This window comes from Odocoileus virginianus, chromosome 10 (assembly GCF_023699985.2).
Source record: "Odocoileus virginianus isolate 20LAN1187 ecotype Illinois chromosome 10, Ovbor_1.2, whole genome shotgun sequence".
Lineage (NCBI taxonomy): Eukaryota > Metazoa > Chordata > Mammalia > Artiodactyla > Cervidae > Odocoileus > Odocoileus virginianus.
In genome coordinates this window covers 72,789,198-72,814,995 of record NC_069683.1, presented here as the reverse complement: position 1 = coordinate 72,814,995, position 25,798 = coordinate 72,789,198, and the positions used below count along the sequence as shown (strand labels likewise).

Below are 25,798 nucleotides of genomic sequence, written 5' to 3'. Positions count from 1 at the left end.
CATCTTCCTGGCTCAGAGACTGACCTGCTTCTCCTGCACTGGCAAGTGGATTCTTTACCACTCAGCCACCAGGTGAACCCCCAACATAAGAGAGAGAGAAGTAATTCCTAAGTCGACAGCTGTGCACTAGCCACAGAGGTAAAAAGTTCAGAATGGACAAAACAGATTATTGCTTCAGGAGCAATTTCTTCAAGATGGATGAAACTGATAAACAACTGGTATGTCTGAATGTAGAGTTTGGGTTTAATTAGCAATAAGTACACAGAAACCTATGCAAACAAAGTTAATTATTAAGTCACGGAAATAAAAAGGCAGTACAGGGTAAGAATAACACATCACTTAGCTGTACAATGTTACATAATCTCAATCGTGCATACATTCTTAATCACAGTCAATAATGAAAACACTGAATTACATACGCTGAGAAAAGGGGAACAGGAAGGGAAAGTGTAATGGCTGGGAAGCAGCAGACCAAAGTTTTATATTAGGAAATAAAGAAATGCCTCAAACTGGAAACAGGTAAAGTAATATAAGCATGCTATTTGGAGATACAGTAATAAATAACAACAACAAAAAATCAGTGAAACAGCTCACTCTGGGGACAGGAAATAGAAGGTCAAGGGAATGGTAATTTTTATTAGAAAAAAAGATTTTTATAGACCTACTTGAATCTAAACTATGTGTATTTATTTGATTCTGACTATGTGAAACCATAAGACAACAGATCTCCACCCACTGCCCCCCAACCCTGGAAATGCAGCATGGTGCCTGATTCATAAAAATTCATAAATGTTATAATGATAAGACAGACGACAGCATTTTCCTATCACCATTACACTCATGCTACGGATAACAATGTTTCCTCTGCTATGAATGCTACTCGATCCTTTTAAAACAAGTTATTTACTATGCTTGGAATATCTGTGCATGCTTAAGGAAGTAAAAAATAAAATGTTCAAAATTTTTCTTGTACTTAAGCAAAATATCTAATTTTATACAATTTAAACACAACTTTCCACTTTAGTAATAGAAACAATGAAACTATTTCACTTCTGACATTTAACAATTATAAGACTTCAAACTCCCCAAGACATGCACTACAACCATAGAATAGATTCTGTCATCAATATGATGGTCTTGCATCTTACATATTATGTTTGTACTTTAAGTCTTATTTACCAAAATAAAAACAGGTTAAGGTAATGAACAGGCAGTTCATACAGCCAATACTAACAATGCCATAGCAACCTCGTTTGTAATGAAAGAGACACTTTTAAAATATAAGGTACCATTTTTAACCTATATTGGCGGAGATTAAATTTTTTTTTTTTTTAAAGATCCTATCTACAGATGACCAGTCTGTAGGTTGAGGGGGGTAGGGGTGGTGAGAGAATGATCAAACATATAACACTAACTGGAAGTATAAATTATGCAGCTTTTATGGAGAACAATTTGGCAATACTTATTGAAGCTCTAAATATATTTAATTCTTTTGGACATAATTAAATGGGTACTTCAAAATGTGGCTACAAGGATATGCAATAAACCACTGCATACAGTGAAAACTGCAGACATTTAAAATGCCCAGCACAGAGGACAGAGTGAGTCAGCTGTGGCACACCTTCCTCACGGCAGGAATGGGCCTCCCCTAGGTATCCCTCCCCCAGACTCGGCTTTAGGCTTCTTCCTTACCAAGAGTTCCGTTTCCACGGAAGCCAAGAGTGTCAAGTTCAGCTTTCTCAGTGACCTGATCTGGGTCAACAGAAACTCTGGAAATTTTCTGGGGGCACTTAAGAGGAAAAAACCTTTCTCATTAACAGAACGTGAGAGGCAAAACAGCCTTTTCTGCCTTTCAGATGCATGAGGGAGATCAGCCTAAAGCAAAATAAATAAGCTAAGGTGGAGGCAAAAAAAAAAAGGCCCTAATGGCAACTCTAAACTGTTTGTTATGTGACACAATAAATGTCCTTGGTTACTAAGTCAATTACAGTTGAACCGTATTACCTCTGGTCAATTGCATCTTGATAGCAGCTGGAAAACAGAATACTTAAGCAGCACTAAAAGTTATGCTACACCAACAGATTTATGGACCTCAGATGTAGAGTCAAGAGAAAAGTTAAATATAGTATGGTCTATTAAAAAAAAAAAGAGTAAGTATATTAATAGGGAATCATTTGCCAAGAAAAAGATCTGGGAAGATACTCCATATTTTAAGGATAGGTAACCTCTAAAATAGTTATCTCTTGAAAAATAGGAATTTGAACATTCTCTATTTTGTGTATTCTGTCTTATTACTTTAAGACTCTACCATCGATTTCTATTTTTTTTTTTTTTTCTTTTAGCAAATCCAATGTGATTTTGGGGAGGAAGAAGAGGTAAACATGTATTCTAATCATCTATCTTGATCCGGGAGTCTGCCTTTTAGGAACAGTTGTTTCTTCTTTTTAAAAATGTTTTGTGAAATAAAATTTGATAGTCTCAGGCATTTATTTTTTAGTGAATACAGATGACTACAGTTTTCACTTCCCTTTGTTACTCAGAAAATCATATCATGACTTTGTACCATTTCTTATGGAAATCTCTTCTGTAAAGCAAAAACAGTCCCAAAACGAAGGATCTTCAGGGGTCATAGGAACTGCAGACGATATTAAATCATTAAAGGTGAGAATAGTAAACTGCCTCTGGGTTGCTTTAGACTCATCTTGAGATGTAACCTAAAAGGGGGGAAAAAAAACCCTTAGATTACCTCAAAATTATAATGTGTATTAATCTTATGGTCAATTTTATAATTAGGAAAATAAGAAATCAGTAATCACATTTCAGTAATATAAAGTTACACTTCAATAACATTAAACAACATAGTGGGATTTTAGTAATTGTTTCTATTTCTTCTATTAGTGTTGTCAATATAAACAAGAATAATATGAAATAATCTGATTCTTAAACTTTTGTAGATAACAACTGCCTGTGGTATTTGTTTAAAATGTAGATTTACTGAGCCATACGTCCAACAATTTTGACTCAATAGAAAATGATCCTCAAACAGATAACTTTTAACAAACAGGTGGATTATTCTGACAGGGAGAGACCACCAGGTAAACTTCTGAGAAATACTCTAGAGGGTGCATCTAATAAAATTCCCATAACTACTTAGAGATGCAGCACTTCATTAGTAAGTGATTCATTCAACACTAAATCGAAATTGTATCGTGCACTCTGTGATACAGCCCTTATTCATAACTCAGCCCAGTGTGGACTGTCTTTAACAGTCTATACATTCTAGAAAAGACAGTACTTGGGTCTTTTGCAGTACTTTTACAGGGTCAATATCTGTTTCATATGATTTAATTCTCATTACTATGTTGATATGGTTATGTTACCTCAATTCCATAGATGGGGAAACTTAAAGCTTACAACACAGCTTAAATGGTAGACCTGGGCCTGGAACCCTTGCCCTTTTCTCACTATGATACTGCTGCCCAAACAGACTCTCTTCCAGGAAAATACAGTACTGCTATGTGCAAATGTTACAAGAAATATAAAGCTCTATGGAATCATAAGGTATTTGCAGAAAGGGGAATGCTGAGACTTCAGCATACAAGGACAGCTAACTTGTTTCAGAACATCTTCAGATAAAAGGAGTCAATTTTAACATGTCATCCCTTTTAAAATAATTTATGAAGAATTTTACTCTTTTTTAATCTATAAAAGGCATAACCTGTATTGAGCTTTTATCCTAGAAGTAATGATGCAAACATACTGATCACACTACATTCCCTTATGCAGATTCCCTAAAATAATCATATGCATTTAATTTTAATTATTATAACATTATCAGTATTCCTTAAATAAATACTTCTATAGAATCACAACTGTATGTAGACTGAGAGTCAAGACCCTAAGGTTTCTCTTTTAAAAAATTTCCCAACTTATCAATTAACAGGAAAAGAAAGTAAAAACAGATTTTAATTGGAAGAATTGATGTTATGCTAGAATATATCCTAAGGTCTCTCACACATTTGACATTTTGGGAATAATTTAGGAGAGCACTATAAAAAGGGGAAGATCAATTTGACAGATAATCCCATTATTCACTAACCCTCAACTTAGTACCATTATATTCAGTTCAGTTCAGTTGCTCAGTCGTGTCGGACTTTTTGCAACCCCATGGACTGCAGCAAGCCAGGCCTCCCCATCCATCACCAACTCCCGGAGTTTACTCAAATTCATGCCTAGTGAGTTGGTGATGCCATCCAACCATCTCATCCTCTGTAGTCCCCTTCTCCTCCCGCCTTCAATCTCTCCCAGCATCAGGGTCTTTTCCAATGAGTCAGCTCTTTGCATCAGGTGGCCAAAGTATTGGAGTTTCAGCTTCAGCATCAGTCCTTCCAATGAATATTCAAAACTGATTTCCTTTAGGATGGACTGGTTGAATCTCCTTGCAGTCCAGGGGACTCTCAAGAGTCTTCTCCAACACCGAAATTAGAAAGCATCAATTATTGGGCACTCAGCTTTCTTTATGGTCCAACTATCACATTTATACATGATTACTGGAAAAACCATAGCTTTGACTAGATGGACCTTTGTTGGCAAAGTAATGTCTCTGCTTTTTAATATGCTGTCTAGGTTGGTCATAACTTTTATTGTATTCAAGACAGCCCCACTTCACCAGGAAATACACCATTGTTAAGATGACCAAAATAGTAATTATCTTGAATTTCTATTGAAAATATGAATATTGGAACAGTACTACCAAAATTTTTTCTTTGTAATATTTAAGTGTATTTGAATGTGAAGTAGCATATTTTAAAAACATTTCTGTGAAATCCCAAATGATCTTAAGGATTAGATAATGAACACTTCTAAAGTCTATCATTAAAAAAAACCAAAAAGCTAAAACCTCTACCTGATATCAAACAAACGATTATTTCCATCAACAATAAATTCAACTTTAACACATGCTTTTTAAGGGGGAAAAAAAAAAGCAAACAGAGAAATCTTACATTCTGATGTCTAGATCCATTGGGTTTCCTAAGAGCTACTGCAACAAAATGGTGCTCATCTATTTTGCTTTCCTGAGAAATGAAACATGAGTAAACAAAGAATACTAAATACAGAAACTTAGATACAGTTCTATTTTCATCTAAAAAAATCTCACAACACACCACCACACACATATATATTCACTTCCCCTGAGTAGTTTAAGGTAAAGTCACATACATTTTGACCCTTTACACTGAAATATTGCAATGTATTTTCTAATAGGGACACTCTCACATACCCACAGTAGTTAATAACTTCAATTGTTACTACCCACAGTAGTTAATAACTGCAATAAATTTAACATTGAAATAATACTTAAATCTACTCTCTGTATTCCAGATTCTGTGAATAATGTCCTTTATACCATTTCCCCACCTTCAGTATAGGAACCAGTCTGTGGTGTATTGCATTCAGTTGCCATGTCTTGCTAGGTGTTTTGTCTTTTATGACACTAATATTTTAAGATACAAGCTCCACTCCCCACTTTTTATTAATAAACACTGCTTATTTTTTGTCTGATGGCTCTTATGATTATTTAGATTATAGATTCTTAATAGGAATACCATGTGGATAAAGCATCATACCTAGAGGCATGTCTAGAGAGCCATCTGCCCTCATTGGTGATGTTAGTTTTGTACATGCTTAAAGTGATTAAAAAAAAAAACCAGTCTGCAACACTGGTTTATAAGCATTTAGTTAACTACATATTACAGTTTAAGGAAAATCATGTGGAAACTCATAGGTACAAGTCAAAAAATATGCAATTTCCTATTTTTCCCCTATGTGTGAGACAAATGGAGAGGGGGCTTTAAAATAGACACTGAGGCAGTTACTAGAGAAAAGTACGAACAACTATTAAAAACTAAACAAAATTTCACTGAGAAGCCACTTTACTAAGAAATCAGTTTACATAAGAAATCAGTTGAATAGGAAACTACAATCAGAAATGATGTTAGAGACTTTTCATCCTTTATCCTCCTCTGTGTATCTTCACACTTTAAGATGTCCAAATTTGTAAAAAAACAAAAGAAATTCAAAAGAGATAAATTTAGGAAAATATTTCAAGAGAAAAAAATAACTAAGTATGAGAAAGATTTAATGGGCTAAAGTTTGTTATAACATTATAAACAGAACTATTCTTTTTGAACACAGTCCTCCCATTCTTTACACTGAATATATTGATAATACAAACACTGTAACACAGATGTGTTTTGGCTATAATTACTTTTGGAAAACTACTTAGATAAGCAGTTTTGTGGTGTCTGTATCTAAGGTGGAATATCAGTGTTAACCATGGGCAGCAGACCATTTTCATTCAGTCTGTCCTCTAAAATGCCAAGGTACCCTGCTCAATTTGTCTGTTTACCTAATAATGAGCAAAAATTCAATGAGATTGACTTCAAAATAAAGATTCACCATATCTACTCACCCCTCATCAACATCACATAAATATGAAATTTAACACCGCAAAACTACTTATTTGACAAAGATTCCAGTTATCAAACATTAATATTCGATGTCTCACCAGAATAAAAGTTCTATACAATTAACTTTGCCCTAAATCCCTTGTGCCTAGTATGTCTATAATATTAGTTGAAAAAGGAAATGAAAGTAGCAAGCTAGCTAGCTAAAGTTAAGGCAATACATTCAATACTACTGAACTTAAGACTTAATTTTAAGACTTTCTAAACTTAAAATTTTTTTTCCAAGCTTATAGCTTTTTATTCATAAAATTATGAATAGCAAAAATTTCCTAAAAATCACCAACCCAAAGAAACAATATTTTATTTTTTCAAGAGTTAGTTTAGCATTAGACTACAAAGACTAATCTGCTTCAGTTAAATTGTATGTCATTTTCTTAGTATAATTTTACTTTGTTTATAAGGTAAAATACAAAGTTTAACTTAAAACATTGAAGTTTTACAATGCTTTTCCAGTGGTAAAGTGCTGAATAAAATCTGTCATAAATGTCATTCTTTCTATTCTTTAAAACACCTCCTTTCAAAAGTAAAGCAAAGAATTTGTTTCATCTAATGTCATCGTTTTAAACTATGACGGTAAATTTAACTCTCCAAATAGAAACTGGTTATGAAAATTGAGAGCCTATGAAAACACAAGATTCCTCTTGGTATAAGAATTTGTACTTCTAGAGTATTATTTTTCCAGGTGTGAGATACATGTGTGCCTACACAGTTCCCTGGGTTGTGTCTGACTCTGTGCGACCCTACGGACTGCAGCCTGCCAGGCTCCTGTGTCCATGGGATTCTCCAGGCAAGAATACTGCAGTGGGTTGCCATGCCCTCCTCCAGGGGATCCTTCTGATCCAGGGATCAAATCCATGTCTCTTTAGTCTACCTGCACTGGCAGGCGGGTTCTTGACCACTACTAGCACACCCTGGGAAACTCCATGAGATACATCTCTCTTCCCAACTGCAGGTGCTCCCTCATTCACTACGCCTCACCAGGCAAAGTAATGATAACACTGTTTGTTATAATCCAGCTTTTAGAACCCTGGGTCACATCAAGTATCCAATGTGGGTGAATTCAGAAGGGGAGGAAAGGCAAGTGAAGATCACTTACACCACAGGTGTCCGCTGTGATCACAGCCATCCCTCCACTGCATGCCTAAAGGCTGGTTCTTTATCTCGTGCGGGTACTCAGAGATGCCCCAACAGGAATTCCCATCTGTGTTCCCTGACTCTAGACATGCCTCCCCTGACTCTAGGCTCATCATTCTCCCCTCAAACCCTGGCTTCTGGCTGTCCATACCACCAGACTCCTTCTGTTAAGTTCACTCTCTCTTCCCAGACCTGTTTACAGTATAATAAATACTCCACACTTAAATATACATGTATCTAACATATTATTTGTGTATTTTCCTAACTGGTCCACTGAACGGAAAGAACACTCAAGTGCATTCAATTCAATGAAGAATTTTTCTTCCATAGATGTTTTCAAATGCGCCCTGCAGGATCTCCATTCCCAGTTCCTGGACAAGCTCTGAGGCAAACCTGATAGCTCCTCAGTCACTTTCAGATTTAAAAAAAGAAAATCCTATTTCAATTCGTAAGACAGATTCTTCCTGGCCTCACCTTCCTCTGGTTTCTTTCAGGCAGGTGGCAGAGTGGAAAGTGATGGAGAACAGGCAAAGTAATGATCAACACTGTTGCAATCCACTGTTTAGAACACTGGGTCACATCAAGTATCCGAAGGCTAGCTTAGTGGGCATCTGAGGAATTTTCAGAGAAATGCTACCTGCTCCTCTGCCCTGTACCACTGCATGGGCCTAGCAGTGCATTTACGAGCTGACTTCTTGTATTTCCTACCCTCAGCAATTAATACACAGTAGAATGCCCACTGCCTCTTTCTTTTGGAAATCCTCTTAGGTATCTTTTCAAGATACTTCAGGCCCTTTTCCTGCAACATCTCACAGGCCCACAGGAATTCAGACATCTTTATCAACTAAAAAGTTGAAGCACAGCTGGCCCAATCACTGATTCTTTCCTCCTCACCCTGCTACTAGGTCTATTCCATCTGGCACCATTAAAAATAAAGGAGTCTCCATGAATGAAACGGCTGAAATCTGCCCCCTTCATAATGAAAAAAACAATTTCTAACTGTATTAAAAAACACAGTATGCTAAATATAATTTACTCTTTAACTGATAGAATTCCTATCTTACTTGGTATGTTAGCAATTTTGCTTTCTGCCTTTGGATCACCTAACACTACTTTCTGTCATTAAAAAAAAAAAAAAATATATATATATATATATATACTTATTTGGCTGCATGGCCATCTTCCTTGTGCTGTGCGGGTTCTTCTGTTGAGGTGCCGGCTCCAGTTCAAGGGGGCCCGGCGGTTGTGGCCCTCAGATCTCTGGGCAGAGATCAGACCTGTGTCCCCTACGCTGCAGGGTGAGTCTTCGACCAATGGACCACCAGGGAAGCCCCCACTTTCTTAATTTACATGTTGGTTATTCTTCCTCGGGCTCCTCTCCACCCCACCTTTAAATAGCATTCTCAGGACTGGACCAGGTCTTTCTAAATTCTAATTCAGGTGCTCACTGCTGCAACTCTAACTCCCATGGTTTCAGCTGTCACTCACATGTTAATGATTACCCTTTTTCCTTTAGCCCAGTCTCTCTATTCGCCTGCTCAACACCTTCACCTAGATGTTTCTATGGTATCTCATACTTAAATCCCACTTGTTTTCTAATATTCAATATCTAAACAGACAGTCCTATAAGTCACAGAATTGATAACTTCTTTGACACCTCACTTCCTTAACCTCCATATATCATCATACAGAGAATGTGGTCTTAAAATACGATTCTGATCTTACAATTCTGTATTTACAACTTATTAAATTCCCTTGAGAAAATGAATGAACATCTCCTCTTTTATATACTCATCATGAATTCTTTATTCTGGATACTGATGTTCTCCGCACACAATTCAGGTGATGACCGCAAGAACCACCACATTATAATACAGACCATTTGGCTGGGCTATGGACACTTGATACCAGTTGTAACACACTTCCTTGGCTATGTCTGGTCAAGAAAAAGGCAACTAACATCCAACCTAAGCCATGGAATCTCTTTTCCGGAGCTTTTACGGCTTCAACCAATGAGTTCACCAATCTCTGCAGGGTTTTTAAACTGTAAATTGTTACACGTAAGAGTGGTAGACAGTCATGCTTCCTGCCACATAAGGAACCTTAACTAGATAAGGTTAAGAAAGCTGGTGTATAGAATGAGAAATGTGGGTGGGAGAAAACTGAAGCCAGGAAGGCAAAAGAGAAAAGAGAAAAAGAGTTCTGATTTTCCAGTCTCTAATTCTAGCCAATTCTGCAATTTGGTTATAAGAATCACTCTAATAACCTATTATAATGTCTTTTTGGCTAAAATGAGTCTGTTAAGATTTCTCTCATTAGCAACCAAGAACTGCTACTGACAGAAACCAAATAAATAAGAGACCGAAATATTAACCGACTCATAATGCCCTACATGATCTTATCAGCCTGAAACAGCATCTCTCTCAACCCCCCTCACCTCAGCAGTGACAAAATGGCAGCCTTTAGTGGTTCTATACTTCATGTACTATGACTTATCTTTCACTTATCAGCTTACATGTTATATGTGCTCCTAGTATTTCTGACTTCACCTTCAGAGAACCCAGACTGGATTCCGAATATGTCAAGTCTCAAAGACTAGCCTCCCCAAGCTGAGCTTATATTCACATGCTCAAAATAAGAAAATTCTTATAGCAATTCTGTAAATTTCTTACCTCAAACGCCCATTCTTTTTCTTCTTCTCCATCCAAAAACAAACGTGTTTCTTTATAAACTTGTCCTATATCCAGGTTTAACGGGGATATATCGAATTCAAGCCGTTGCAATTCAAATCCTAATCCAACACCTATTGCTTTTATAAAGCTTTCTTTCAGTGCCTAAGATACAGACAGACATTTTCTCTTTGAGCTTTAGTAGATAAAACTGTTCGTAAAATCTTCAACCCTCAACATGTATGAATCTTTAATTCTCTACTACATTACAACTATAAGCTACTTACTTTCACCTTTATAGCAGCACAGAGGCCAGCCAGCTGTGAAAGCTGAAGACAAACCATGTGGGCCCCCCATGCCTCCATCACCCCATGTGTAACATGCAATAACAACAGGGCCTTCTTCATGGGGTTATGACAACTAACTTATGAAGGGCTTACAGTAATGTCTTCTGGTACATAATAAATATTATGTAAGTGTTTTTTAAATAAGTTCTAATATGTATGAGATTCTTTAAGACAGAAACCACTAAACTTTACTAATAATGATAAATAAAATGTCTTATTTTAGCTTTAAGAGTAAGCATCTTCTAATTGAGTATTAAACATATGTTAAATTTTCTTAAATGTCATTATAATAATATATACATAAAAATCATGAAGTTCCCAAGTAGTGACTTATGTACTTCAAACACTGTACAAAATACAGGGTTACCAATGGACTTTTGCTCCTGCTTTTAACAACACAGGGGCTTACTCTGAAAACTAGAAAGAAATTATACCCAATTCCTATAAAACATATCCAGCTGAGTCCATTCATCCTTAAAGCTTCTGATTGTTTCCCATTCTTTGTTGGTAAACTTTCTTTTCATAATATGAAAAAATTCTGGAATCGAACCACGACCTGTCAAATGAGGAAATAAGAGAATTACCAAACTGTTAAAGATAGCACACAAAAGGAAACAATAGTCCAGCCTTACTTTCAAATACAGTCACAATTTTGCTAAACAAAGTATCAGCAAATCAAAGCAAGTTGAGAACTAAAAGGATAACATACAAGACAAGCATGGGTTAGTCCAGAAGTAGAAGGGTAATTTAAGAGAATGGTGAAATTCTCTAAATTACTAAAGAATTAAGGAGAAAAAACATGGTTATATAAACAGATGCCCACCAAAAATTTGATAAATTTTTATAAATCTTAAAATAACTAGGGTAAGTTTGCTATATATGGTAGAATATCAGAAATCCAAAATAAGTACTATTAAAAAATAGAGTAACAGTGTCTTGGGGTTTAGAATTTTACTTTGCTATTTAACAGGAAAATCAGGGAACAATTTCTTTATAATTTTGGAGGAACTGGTAGAAAGCTAAGAAGTGTTCTTTTAAGTGAATAACATGACTGGAAAGTTAATATACACTTATTTCCTTCATAATAACTGTTTTTAAACATGTATTCTAATATGATTTTTCCAAATAAAAACAGATTTTGACTTCTGTTCTATTGGCTCATTTTTTAAAAAATACTGTTCCACAGACAATAAAACATTACACAGCACCCAAAAAAATCAACAGAACTCAAAGAATCTGATTCCTACAATTAAGAGCTAAATTTCTAATTTATATATTACAAATTATAATATATAATTTGTATATACAATATATATATATGTAAATATAATATATATAGTATGCTTTTCATATTACATTTTTCAAAATATTATATGTTATCTTTACTACTAAACAGGAACCTTCTATCATCATCCATTTACTTACTCTACAATTATGCAGAATGTGTCCAAATATTATACCATTATGAACTGAACTAATGGTTAAAAACCAATCAGTCATGGTTCTTACTCTCACACAATTACAGCCTAAGTGGTCTATCAGAAAAATCTGGCAACAAGGTGCATGCATGCTAAGTCACTTTAGTTGTGTCTAACTCTTTGTGACCCCATGGACTGCAGCCCACCAGGCTCTTCTGTCCATGGGATTCTTCAGGCAAGAACACTGCAGTGGGATGCCATGCCCTCCTCTAGGGCATTTTCCCACCCCAGGGATCAAACCCAGGTCTCCTGCACTGCAGGCAGATTAGTTACCATCTGAGGCAGCAGGAAGCCCAGCAACAAGGCAGGTAAATCGTAAATGTTTACTACATGCATAAATGTATGTTAACTGTTACCTGGTAAATGAAATGCTCTACTGCCCTATATCCTTACTTCATGATTACATTACTTCCAGCAAGCCTCTTGAAACAGTCCTTCTGCAGGTTCTGTTAACACAGTTTGTCTACTCCTGAACTTCCATTTCTAAAATACTTAACTTCAAAATCTGACATTCCCAACTGGCTGGAACTATAGCATGTCTGGAAAGAAAAAAGATGTCAAATTCCCCTACTTCATGCTTTACTGGCATTTAATCATTAACTAACCCCATGAGAATTCAACAATTAGAATGCACACTATATCAACAACTCCAAAAGTACCTTTTCCATGGTTATCTCAAGGGTAGAAAATATTAAAAACCAGCTCTTCCACAGAATTGCCCATAATTCCCCCACCATCCCAACTTCGAAATAATAAAAATAGCCTCCTCTCATTTACATAGGAAATATTTCTAATGACCCTCCAATGATATGTGGTCCTTTAGTTCAAGGCAAAGATCCTCAATTACTTTCAAGTTCATCAGACTCATTTGATTTATCTATCTATTCCTTAGTCCTCTACTGTTCTCAAGAATGAAAACTTTACAATCCATTTTTATGAATCAACAAGTGTTGTTTGTATTCATATTAATGTTATAACGCTATCATTTCTGGGACTTTCCTGGTGGTCCAGTGGTTAGGACTTTGCCTTCCAATGCAAACGGTGCAGGTTCCATTCCTGGTCAGGGAGCTAAGATTCCACATGCCTCATGGCCAGAAAGTCAAAACAGAAGCAGTATTGTAACAAATTCCATAAAGACCATAAAATTTTTTAAAAGGCAGATTACACACACACACACACACACACACACACACACACAGCTATTACTTCCTAAAATAGCTCTGCAAAACTGTAAAGCCATTTCATACGAAAGCAATGAAACATTAAACTGGGATCTTAGGCATCCCGGGGGGATTCTAACCCTTTTGGGGCTATGAACACTCTTTGGTAGTCTGGTGTTTATTCCTTAAGCCCCTTAATAAAGACTGTCTTGTTAAAATGCAAGCATCATAGTACATCCTGGCTTGGCAGGTAAAACACTAAAGAGAGTAGAGACGGTAAGCTTTGTTTTTCCAAAGTGACAGAAGAAACTGATGCTCTTAAACTCTAGGGGCACTACGCACACGCAGACCATGAACTGCTTCTGCCGAACAGACTCTGCTACAGACAGGGTAAGCGACAACAATGCAGGGAAAGCTACCTGGAGTCTGGAAGACACCATTTTCTATTCTGAGTGGGAGGGAAAGTCCTTCAGTCCTGTCAGACTCCTTGCGACCCCATAGACTATACAGTCCATGAAATTCTCCAGGCCAGAATACTGGAGTGGGTAGCTGTTCCCTTCTCCAGGGGACCTTCCCAACCCAGGGATCGAACCCATGTCTCCTGCACTGCAGGCAGATTCTTTACCAGCTGAGCCACAAGGGAAGCCCATTTTGAATGGATCTGCGGCTTTAACAGAATACTATCCAAAAAAAAAAAAAAAAACCCTAAAATTTTAACAGATATGCCTGTTCTCATCTATAGTATCATTATGTTCATTGGTTTCTTTAAGCTATAATTTCGTAACCTTCAAGAAGTCCTCTGATTTTTACATAAATATGATGGGGCAATCAAGGAAAAAATTTAGTCATGCTAGTAAAAACACTCATTTAACATAAAAAAGCAATCTAGCACAATCACTGAAAAAAATAATCATAACTGATCATGCACAGCTAAAAAAAAATCTGCTATGACTATTTTCATATACTTTTGAGATCATCATATGCCACACAAAAAAGAGACTGACAGCAACAGAAAACGGCTTTGTAAATATTCAGCAAAAGAGCCACAGTGCCACACTGTGACTTAAGGTGAAAATACACACGCGCTGGGTAAGTACTCTGTTAAGGACTTAGTTTATCTTCGACATTGGAATTTAAAAAATCAGTAGGAAATATCAGAATAGAACACTCTTAAACTAGCTGAAGATGACACAGTCATTAGTTACATCAACTGGCAAAGCCTCCAAGTAATACCAACATAATTCATGTTTTTATAACCTTCGATTTAATAGACAGGTATGAACTTAAGTACATAAAGTACATACATATAGATAAAATAACTGAAAAACTTCTATAGAATGAATCACTAACCAGGTTGAGAAAAACAGGATTCCCCCCGCTTACAGCTTATTCTTTAGGGAAAGCAGGACTAGATATTAACTAAGTGTTCTGCAATGATCAATTAATCAGGGTCACACAGCAGCTAAAAAAATAATTTATATAGTTGAGCCTTGAATAAGGTGAGCTTGAACTGTGAGGGTCTAGTTGTCCTAAAACTCATGCCCACACAGAAACTAAAAATGTGACCTTATTGGAAACAGTCTTTGCAGATCTAATCAAGTTAAGACGATGTCATCTTGGATTAGGTAGGTCCTATATCCAATGACTGGTGTCCTTTAAGGAGAAACATTTAGATACACAAGAGAATATACAGGGAAAAAGGAGCCCTAGGAAACTAATACATAAATGCAAACAATTTAATTTATATATATATAGATACATTCATATACTCAACTTTAGTGTTATGCTGCTGGAGTCAAATGTTCAAATCTTGGCTCTAACACTTCTTTTAACTTTTTATTTTGTATTGGGGTATAGGTGATTAACAATGTTGTGATAGTTTCAGGTGAAGAGCGAAGGGACTCAGCCATACACATACACATATCCACTCTCCCCCAAACTCCTCCCACCCAGGCTACCACATATTGAGCAGTGTTCCATGTGCTATACGGTAGGTCCTTGCTAGTTATCCATTTTAAATACAGCAGTGTGTACATGTCCATTCTAAACTCCCTAACTACCCCTTCCCCTCTTCCTCCTGGCAGTCATGAATTCATTTTCTTAGTCTATGAGTCTTTTTCTATTTTGTAAGTTAAGTTCCTTTGTAACATTTCTTTTTAGAGTCCACATATGAGGGATGTCATACAATATTTCTCCTTCTTTACCTCACTTACTTCTCTCAGTATGACACTCTCTAGGTCCCACCAACAGTGTAGGAGGGTTCCCTTCCCCAATATTTACTTATTATATTTTTACTTATTTATTTGGCCATGTCACACAGCATGTGGGATCTTAGTTCTCCAACCAGGGATGGAACCTGCGCCCCCTGCTGTGGAAGCCCAGAGTCTTAACTTCTGGGCCACCAGAGAAGTCCTCAGCATTTATTTCTGATGATAGCCATTCTGCCTGGTATCACTTCTCTACCATTATTTAACTACTCTATGGCCGTTTCTTAAGCTATAAGATAGGGGAAAAAGAGTTGGGTAGTTCAAGAAAGAAACAGATAAATGGCCTGGGCCTGGAGCTGCTGCTGTTGCTGCTGCGTTGCGTCAGTCGTGTCCGACTCTGTGCGACCCCATAGACGGCAGCCCACCAGGCTCCTCCATCCCTGGGATTCTCCAGGCAAGAATATTGGAGTGGGTTGCCATTTTCTTCTCCAATGTATGCGTGCACGGTAAGTTGCTTGAGTCATGTTCGACTCTGTGCAACCCCATCGAAGGCAGCCCACCAGGCTCCTCTGTCCACAGGATTCTCTAAGCAAGAATACTGGAGTGGGTTGCTGTTTCCTTCTCCAGGGCCTGGAGCTAGTAAGTACTTAATAAATATTAGCTTTAAGGCTGTTGCAGTAATTGTTAAATATATATAACTCCTCTTTTGCGAAATGTTTTATCAAGCCCTTAGTCCATTCATTAGGTAAGTTTTAAGGGGCTTTTCTAGCAATACTTACAAAGTATTTTAAATATTAACCGTATTAACCTCTGTGTGTCTTATTTGCCCCTGTTTGTGAGAGAGAAGAGACTTAACATGAAATCAATGACATCTGCTAACTTTGTGGGTTCTTCTTACCATTCTAAGTTTAAAAGGTATCCTTCTTTCAGAAGTCTGGCCAAATATACAATTCTACTGTGTTCTAGTAACCTTTGTTAAAAACCCAATTCTAATTAAATTTGTTGTACATCGTTAAACAAGGATCTAATGGCTTTCAAATCATCTTACTCATTAAAAAAAGTTGACAGGTTACAATCGTTTTGTTGGTTCCATAAATTTAAATCTAATACAGTGTTTCCCAAACACTAGTATGTCTAACAATCACCTGAGAAACTGTTTGAGTATAGAATCACTGGCTGCATCTAAGAAATTCTAGTTTGAGAGGTCTGAGGGGCCTTCACGGAACCTGCACAGGCATCCTGGCTGATTGTTAACATCCCGACCACCATTTCAGAAACACCATTCTATACATGTAACAACTATTACAACCACCTTAGACTAACATTTACTTATAAAGTACTTAACAATTCCAGGCACTTTACATGTTTATTACTAATCTATCCCACACTGATGGTGCTAAAACTTCTGTGGCATATGATGTAAAATATATACACACAAATTCTAGGGGAATTAAAGATTTAAAGGTTAAAAAAAAAGGTACAATTTTAAAACAAAAACTAAGAGACTCTATGACCTATTGTTGGAGTAAATCTTTTACCAATTTGTTTACTTTCTTCAAATGAGACAGAGTTCAGTATTTATCAAGGAAAAGTTAGATATATTAATTTAAAAAAAGATAAATAAAATTTATACATTAAAAACAAACAAAAAAATTCAAGATAAACAAATAATAAAGTGGGAAAAATATTTGTAGGGGCTTCACTGGTAGCTCAGTGATGAAGAATCTGTCTGCCAATGCAGGAGACATGGGTTCGATCCCTGATCTAGAGAGATCCCACATGCTGAGGAGCAACTAAGTCCATGCTCCACCACTACTGAGCCCACGTGATGCAATTACTGAAGCGTGCGCTTCTAACAAGAGAAGCCACTGCAATGAGAAGCAGGCACACCATGGAGAGAGTGGCCTCTGCTCTCTGCAACCAGAGAAAAGCCTGCACAGAAACAAACACCCAGCACAGCTGAAAATAAACATATAAATAAATACAATTAAAAAAAATAGTTGTAACAGGTATCAAAGAAGTGTCACTATCCAAAGTACATAAAGTTTTTATATATGACTTAGAAAATATTAATAAGCTGTTTATGGAAGAGCAAATTCAAGTAGCCAACAAGCTATTACCCTAGTGATTAATGCACCATTTAATAAACAATCTTTAACCACTGAATTGAAATATTATGTATAAGTACTAATCAGTACTAGTTGTCTATTCATTCGCTAACATCATGCTTTTTTGTTTAGGATGCCTCAGTTCAGTTCAGTTGCTCAGTCATGTCCAACTCCTTGCGACCCCATGGACTGCAGCACGCCAGGCCTCCCTGTCCATCACCAACTCCTGGAGTTTACTCAAACTCATGATCATTGAGTCCCTGATGCCATCCAACCATCTCATCCTCTGTCGTCCCCTTCTCCTCCTGCCCTCAATCTTTCCCAGCATCAGGGACTTTTCCAATCAGTCAGTTCTTTGCATCAGGTGGCCAAAGTATTGGAGTTTCAGCTTCAATGACATCAGTCCTTCCAAAGAACACTCAGGACTGATCTCCTTTAGGATGGTCTGGTTGGACCTCCTTGCAGTCCAAGGGACTCTCAAAAGTCTTCTTCAACACCACAGTCCAAAAGCATTAATTCTTTGGCGCTCAGCTTTCTTTCCAGTCCAACTCTCACATTCATACATGACTACTGGAAAAACCATAGCCTTGACTAGACGGACCTTTCTTGACTAATGTCTCTGCTTTTTAATGTGCTGTCTAGGTTGGTCATAGCTTTTCTTCCAAGGAGCAAACCTAGTATAAGTTTAAACAATAGTAAGGCAAGTTCCAGCTCACTTTTGTACACTCTTCTTAGACATCAGTTCCTTCCTCAAAACTTTAAATTCATTTAACCCAGTTCCATGGCATTTTTCAGCATTTTGTACTGGCAAATTCTTAGCATTTAACACACAGGAGTTGCTCAATAAATACTAGTTCTATATTGTGATCCCACTGAATTCCTCTGTACAGTGGGAAAGACCGATCCTGTAACCTGGGAAAAGAGAAAACTACCTGCCAGTGAACACCTGCTTTTTCAGTAGCACTTCAGAGCACAAAGAGAAGTGTGACTTATTTAAGCTGCTTGACAGCTGTAAATCTCCCAGTTTAACAAAAACCAACCCCCCAAAAAAAACAAAGCTTTAACTAAACATATCTTTCAAAATGCAGATCCAGAAGAATGTAGATCAGCTTAAAAATGTAGATCAGAAATGACAGTGGAATGCAGTTCTTTGATTTATGATGAAGTTATGTCCTGATAAATCTACTGTTACGCTGAAAATATTTTAGGATTGAAAATGAATTTAATACTCCTAAGCTATGAAATGTCACAACTTAGCTTCGCCTACTTTTAAAGTGTTCAGAACACTTATATTAGCCTACAAATGGGCAAAATCATCTAACAAAAAGCCTATTTTATAACAGAGCATTGAATACCTCATGAAATGCACTGAATACGGCACTGAAAGTGAAAAAAAAATGGTTGTACTGGGTGTTTACCCTGTGACTACGTAGCTGACTGGGACCTATGGCTCACTGCTGCTGCGTAGAATTACGACACATGGCTAGCCTGAGAAAATGTCAAAATTAAAAGTATATCTTCTACTGAGTTGCTTTTAAACCATCATAAAGTTGAAAAATTTTAAGTCAGAGACTGTAGATTGCAACAGTAACAAAGTTGGAAACTGAATCTGATGGGGATGCAAATGCAGGAGAGAAGCAGCTAGGCAGATAATTGGGAGGATGAGGAAGAAGACTTGAAGGAAGAACTGTGTGTAACCACGACTCACTAATGAGAACAGTTTATACTCAAACTAGAATCTGATATGAACATAACTGTTTATTGTAGCTGCGAACCAACTTTTCAACAAATTTAAGGAATATTTTAAGTGAAATTGAGAATTTCTATTATTTGTACATTCAATGAATATTTACTAAGCACCTTCAATGTGCTAGACACGGTAAGTACTAGGTCTGCATGGCTCCTGAACTTATTTAATGAAGGGAACAGAAATGAAGGATAATAATCAAATAACTAAGTTATAGTTAGAAATGAGAAAGGCCATGACAGAAAATAAGAGCAGGTTGTCAGGAAAGCCCTTTCTGAGGAGGTACTGGAACTGGTTACTTCTCAGTCTTCATATCTCCAGTACTCAAGAAGAGTGAGAAAAACAGGCAGAGGGATCAGCATTTTTTTAAATGACCCTGAACTGGAAAAAATTTGCTACATTCAAGGTAATAAAAGATGAGTGTGGAGAACAGTGAGCAGAGAACAGATAAAAATGCAAAAGGAGAGATAAAGGAGAAGTGACAATAAGATGACATAGTCATGTTAAAAGGAATGAATTTTATTAAGAACCAACTTAAAAGTTTTAAGACAACTGCTTTAACGAGATTTTTAAAGACCACTCCCTAACTCTGTACATACAATGTACTGAGTCAGAACAGAGAAGAGGGGGCCCTAATTACGAAGCTACTACAATAGTGCTACCAGTTAGTATGGGGAAGGAGACAACAGACTCTACCAAAGCTAGCATATAATGCCATCACTTAACTTTACACTCACTGTTCTTAATTTAGGTAGCAACTGTTCAAGAGGAGCAGTTCTATGATGCACTCATTTCAAAGCTATTAAATTAGCATTAAATCTCAAAATACTGAGTCATTTTGTCCTGCCAATTAATATCCGGAGAAGTTTATAACAAAAACGTGAACTAGAAAGTATAAACTCATGGGGAAAAGTATTTTGGGTCTTTCTCCAAATTCTAATAATTTTTACACTGTATCTATCTTATCTTGGGCTTCCCTCATAGTTCAGTTGGTAAAGAATCTGCCTGCAATGCAGAAGACCCCAGTTTGATCCCTGGGTTGGGAAGATCCGCTGGACAAGGGATAGGCTGCCCACTCCAGTATTCTTGGGCTTCCCTTGTGGCTCAGTTGCTAAAGAATCCGCACGCAATGCAGGAGACCTGGGTTTGATCCCTGGGTTGGGAAGATCCCCTAAAGAAGGGAAAGGCTACCCATCTCAGTATTCTGGCCTGAGAAGTCCATGGACTACAGTCCGTCGTATTGCAAAGAGTTGGACACAACTGAGCAACTTTCATCTTTTTTTAAAAATTGATTAATTTATTTTAATTGGAAGCTAATTATTTTACAATAGTGTAGTGGTTTTTCAATTTCATCTTAACCTGCCATATCTTGTAAGTATGGGTACAAAACTGAACAATTCACAAAACTATGCTTATACTTCTAACTGCGAAAGCTTTTAGTGGTAGACAAAAATTATTAGAAAAGGAAGGAAAAACAACCAATATTTCCCAGCTGGGTGCAGCAGATTATAATGATGACCTATAAAACACCCGCCCCCAGGGTTAGGATTATATTGCACTGGCAATTTATCTATACTCGGGCCCCAATATCTTATATTAATAACTCCTCCTCTGGACATTCATTAAACAAACAATTACTGAATGACAAGTATACACCAGTTACTTTTGTATAAGGTTCTTCTCTCCATCAGGCAGAGAAAACAGTGGTAGCTGCAACAGTGTCCTTAACTGTGGGCATCTGGCTAGAAGGAAAAAGCCCCCAAAATCCATGAGATATTCTCTCCTACCCTGTCACAACAACAGAGAACTGGGAGAAGGTGGGAAATGATCTGCACCTAGTAGGAATGTCTAATGTGACAAAGAAAGACTCCACAAGTTCCTACGTGATGTTTGCATGTTAAGTCACTTCAACTGTGTCCAAACTCTTTGCAACCCTATGGATTGTAACCGACCAGGCTCCTCTGTCCATGGGATTCTTCAGGCAATACTGGAGTGGGTTACCATGCCCTGCAGACAAAATAGGAGTAATGGAACTAAGTCTTTCAATATACTGATGATGTCCCCAAAGTCTTAACTTCATCTTGAGATGAAGTTAGATAATCTTAATAACAACATTCAGAACAAAGTACAATACTTCCCTTGCTGCTATACTAAGTTTTACCCTCCATCATTTAGCAAATCTTAGGAACATCTCCTGCTCAGTTTCCTCACTCTGATAAGCAGAGTAATTCAATGAACTGCCAGTGAAGTAACCAGTGTCTACTTCCTGAAAAATAATGCTGCATCCATTAATCTTTTCAATATTAGTGACAGAGTAATACTAATTAAAACTGGAAAATATCTCTTCCTCAGTGCATTACTGGATATGTCAACAGTTTTTTTGCAATGAAACAGCTAAATAGTAAAAGGCCTGGATACTGTGATTAGGTAAATTAGAGCAAAGAAAAAAGATGGTGGATAAAAAAGGCTAATAAAATATAATTAACAGAAAACAGAACCTTCATATTTTTGCTTTAGTAATTACTTGTTTATCCAGTATTGACCATAACCCAACATTGCCCACTAAACCAACTGTAATTAGATCTGTGTCTTACAGGCATAATTTCCAAGCAGATATCAACTTGATGAGCCAACCATTACTATGTAATTGTGCTGACTGCATTCTAAGGAGCAATGGCCTCTCCAGTCATTTCTGATTTTAAGGGAAAATTCATAAAAGAAACACAGAAAACTGTGAAGTTTACAGGCTCATTTGCATGCTCACTCTGAATCCTCTAGAGCAGTGGTCCTTTCACATTACACCTTCTATGACCCTGGAGAAAACCAGAGTCTCTCTTTGAGAAAGGCCTACCTGTGCATACAAAATGAAGAGAACAATTTCAGGAGTTTAAAAAAAATGATGCTTATTTGGGGTCAAGAACCCCTGTTATAATTAGTACAACTCCCTTCTGAACAAAGCATAGAGTTTTAATAGATTTATGAACCGGTTAGAGAAAAACTGGCTGGTGGGAAAATTCAACATAAGGGAGAGATGAGAGTCACAGCCATATTCTGAAGTCTTACTATTGTAGCACAGAATGCTTATTCATTTATTTAACAAATATTTATTATGCATTACTTCGAACTAAGTAAGGTGCTAGATGTGATAGTACAGTCGGAAAACAATCATCCTGATATAACTAAATTGAAGTATATTATTGGAATGAAGAAATATATTTTATGAGAGCCTTAGAACAAAGCGACCCGGCTTAGTTTGAAGGTGCACAAAGGCTACCCTAAAATAAGACTGAACTGGAAGCTAACCAAGAAATAAGTTATCTGTGCAGAAATGCAGGTGGGCGCAACATTATCACAAATATTCCAGTCCAAGGGAAAAACAAGCAAAGAACCTGTGGTGGATGCAGTGTGGAGATTAAGAAATTGCACAATGAAATTAGGAAGATGTTGGTTCTTTTATTTTAACAGCTTTCTTCTTATCCTGTTACTTATCTTCTGAAAAGTTCCACTCAACATATAATATACATAAAGCACTGAGTAAAATGTCTTGGCACACAGTAAGTGCTCACTAATGTTTGTGATGATGAAAATCACAGAGGACTTGAGAGACCCTATGTTCTATTAAAATTACTTTATAGTCAACCACACAATAAATGTCAGCAGTTCCAACAGTCATCAGCTGCAAATTCCTAAGGCAAAATATAAATATTTTAGTAACTGTTTGCTCTTTCTTTTCATTTTCCATAAATGTGCTATAAAGAACTATATTTAGATATAATACAAATACATGTTATCTCTGCTTAGGGATTATAATACACCTCACTATTGAGATTATTATCTTTTAAACAAGTTAATTAGTGTTAGTCACTCACTCATGTTTGACTCTTTGCGACCCCATGGGCTGTAGCCCACCAGGCTCCTCTATTCACAGAATTTTCCAGACAAGAACACTTAAGTGGGTAACCATTTCTCCAGGGGATCTTCTTGACCCCTGAATCTTGCACCTGAGTCTCCTGCATTGCAGGTGGATTCTTTACTGCCTGAGCCACCGGGGAAGCCCACCAGTTTGATCTTCCTGACAAAGGGATAGAACCTGGGTCTCCCCTGGTGGCTCAGAAGGTAAAAGATCTGCCCGCAATGCAAGAGACTTGGGTTCAATCCTGGGTTGGGAAGATCCCCTGGAGGAGGGCATGGGAACCCACTCCAGTCTTCTTCCCTGGAGAATTCCATGGACAGAGGAGCCTTGCGGGCTACAGTCCCTGGGGTCATAAACAGTCGGACACAACTGAGCAACTAAGCACAGTACAACAACTAAGACAAGACATTGAATAACTCATGTATGACAAAAATGCAATATTACCTGGAAAACTAGTCTTCATTATATCAATTCCAACTTGTAGCTCAGGTTCTGCAGCAAGTACAGCATAGTCTCCTTGATGAGAGATGTTAAAGTTGAAATTGGGGTAAGGATTCAGTGAGTCTTTTGCAAGAACTGGTTTTCCTTTTGCAGTTCTTTGCAAACGAATATTATTCCAAGGTATATTCAATTTTTCTGCAACTAATTTCCTTATCATCAGACGACCAGCCTGTTAATAAAACATTTGGTAAGTACTGCTGTCTATACTAAAAATTCAAATAAAACTGCCTATAACATACAAAGTCTATTTTTGTGCTTCCTAAAATACTCACTTCTTCAAGTTTTTAAACTACCTAAAGTATTAAATATCCTGCGTTAGGATTTAAGAAATGCTTAAGAAGACAAAAAGGTCAAAGTCCCTCTTTAGCAATTCCCTCCGTCCCATCGACAAGTAACCAATGTTGACAAGAATTCATCCTTCATCTTTTCTCTAGGTATCCAAATATATGCTCATTTGCATTTGCTATCCATCCATTTATTTGAAATCCCACTATATGTACTATTCTACCATGTATGAACTTTTTCATTTCTAAGTGTTGGGGCTTATTTTATGTCTCTTATGTTTACGCACATAACCACTGGCCTGTGCATCTTTAAATGTAGCATAATATTTCATAGTATCAAGGTACCGCAACTTGACTATCCCCCTATTACTGGATATTTTAGGCTGTCTCTGGTTTTGCTATTATACACAAAAGAATTCCCCAGTGGGCAATCCTGTTGTACTTACATCTTTGTGCACATGTGCAAGTGTTTATAGATCATATGTACTTATTACTTGCCTCCACAGTTAGCAAGGCATAACCTATCCTTTTTCACATATATCTTATTCCACTCTCCGATTAAGGTCTAAAATCACAAAAAATACCCAAGGACATAAGAAAACAAGGTAGATAACATTTTGCAAAATCTTTCAAGTTTTTTTTTTTCCCTTCAGTTCTAACACTGACTTTTAAATATTGCAACACTTTGAATTTCACGAAAACATTCACTAGTGTCCCTCAAAAATCAATTAGTCTACATTTCGAACGAAAAAGTCCTTTGACAGAGGGACATTTTCAGGATAATGACAGTCTTTGACGAGATGGCACTCAGAAGCTGTGCCATACTGCGCTATATAGACATCATTTTGGAACCCAAGCTTCCATTTGTTGCTAAATATATATACGTAAAATAAACGATTATATTCAAAATAATGTTTTCAGACCTAAATATTTAGTTAAAAAGGTATGCCTAAGACCGAATCCTTCCTTGGCTTCGGTTTCATCGGTAAAAGGAGGCTAGACTCTTCCAGTTCTATGGTGTGCATGGCTACTCTAAGTGATACTGTCAATATTTTTTAGGGCCTACCACGTGCACGGTGCACAAGGAGACTGGTGGGATATTTAAGAGGCTGACTGTGCTATGGGCCTAAGCAAGGAAATAAAATAAATGTGATTAACAAAAACAAGGAAAATCTTATTGACAGGATTCAATCCTCTGCAACAGCTATTTTAGGGTTTAGCAGGACCTTTCTTTTCAAAAGCAACGGGGGAGGGGCCGATTTTTTCCGCGGACGAGGCGACGACAAAACCGGCGGAGACTAGGCCGGGCACACCCCGCAGTAGCCCTTGGGCGGCCGCACGCGGGCGCCGAGGCTCGCGTGTGGGGTCTCTACTGCGCGGCCCACCACCCGACGGCTGCTCCCCGACCCGAAGCGCGAAAGACCCTTGGTACCAGGGCGGCCTTAGCGTCCCGGGCGAAGACGAACTGGCCGATGCGCTCCTTCTCCTCGGGCTGGATCGATCGCACCGCTAGCAGCCATTCGGCGCGGCTGGGCAGCCACGTGCCGCAGGGAAAGGCCCAGCGCACGCCCTCCATCGCCGGCAGCACGCAAAGTCGCCGGGCTAGGAGAACCATCCACCGAGGGCCTAGCCGCCGCCCGGGGCTCGATGGCGCGGACGCGGGCGGAGCCCCTCCCAGCTCCCCCGGCGCCGCGCGGGGGGGCGGGGGCGCCGCTTGCGTCCT

At 37.7% G+C, this 25,798-nt stretch overlaps 1 protein-coding gene across 1 annotated transcript; it reads right to left on the bottom strand.

Moving 5' to 3' along the window:
* Positions 1-221: 221 nt before the first annotated feature.
* AASDHPPT (aminoadipate-semialdehyde dehydrogenase-phosphopantetheinyl transferase) lies at positions 222-25,791 on the bottom strand. Its single transcript, XM_020895463.2, has 6 exons — positions 25,508-25,791; positions 23,735-23,960; positions 11,112-11,233; positions 10,334-10,495; positions 5,004-5,075; positions 222-2,714 (listed from the first exon to the last, which is right to left on the bottom strand). The coding sequence occupies exons 1-6, from the start codon at positions 25,688-25,690 to the stop codon at positions 2,550-2,552; spliced, it is 930 nt and encodes a 309-aa protein (XP_020751122.1). The 5' UTR covers positions 25,691-25,791; the 3' UTR covers positions 222-2,549.
* Between the last annotated feature and the right edge of the window lie 7 nt (positions 25,792-25,798).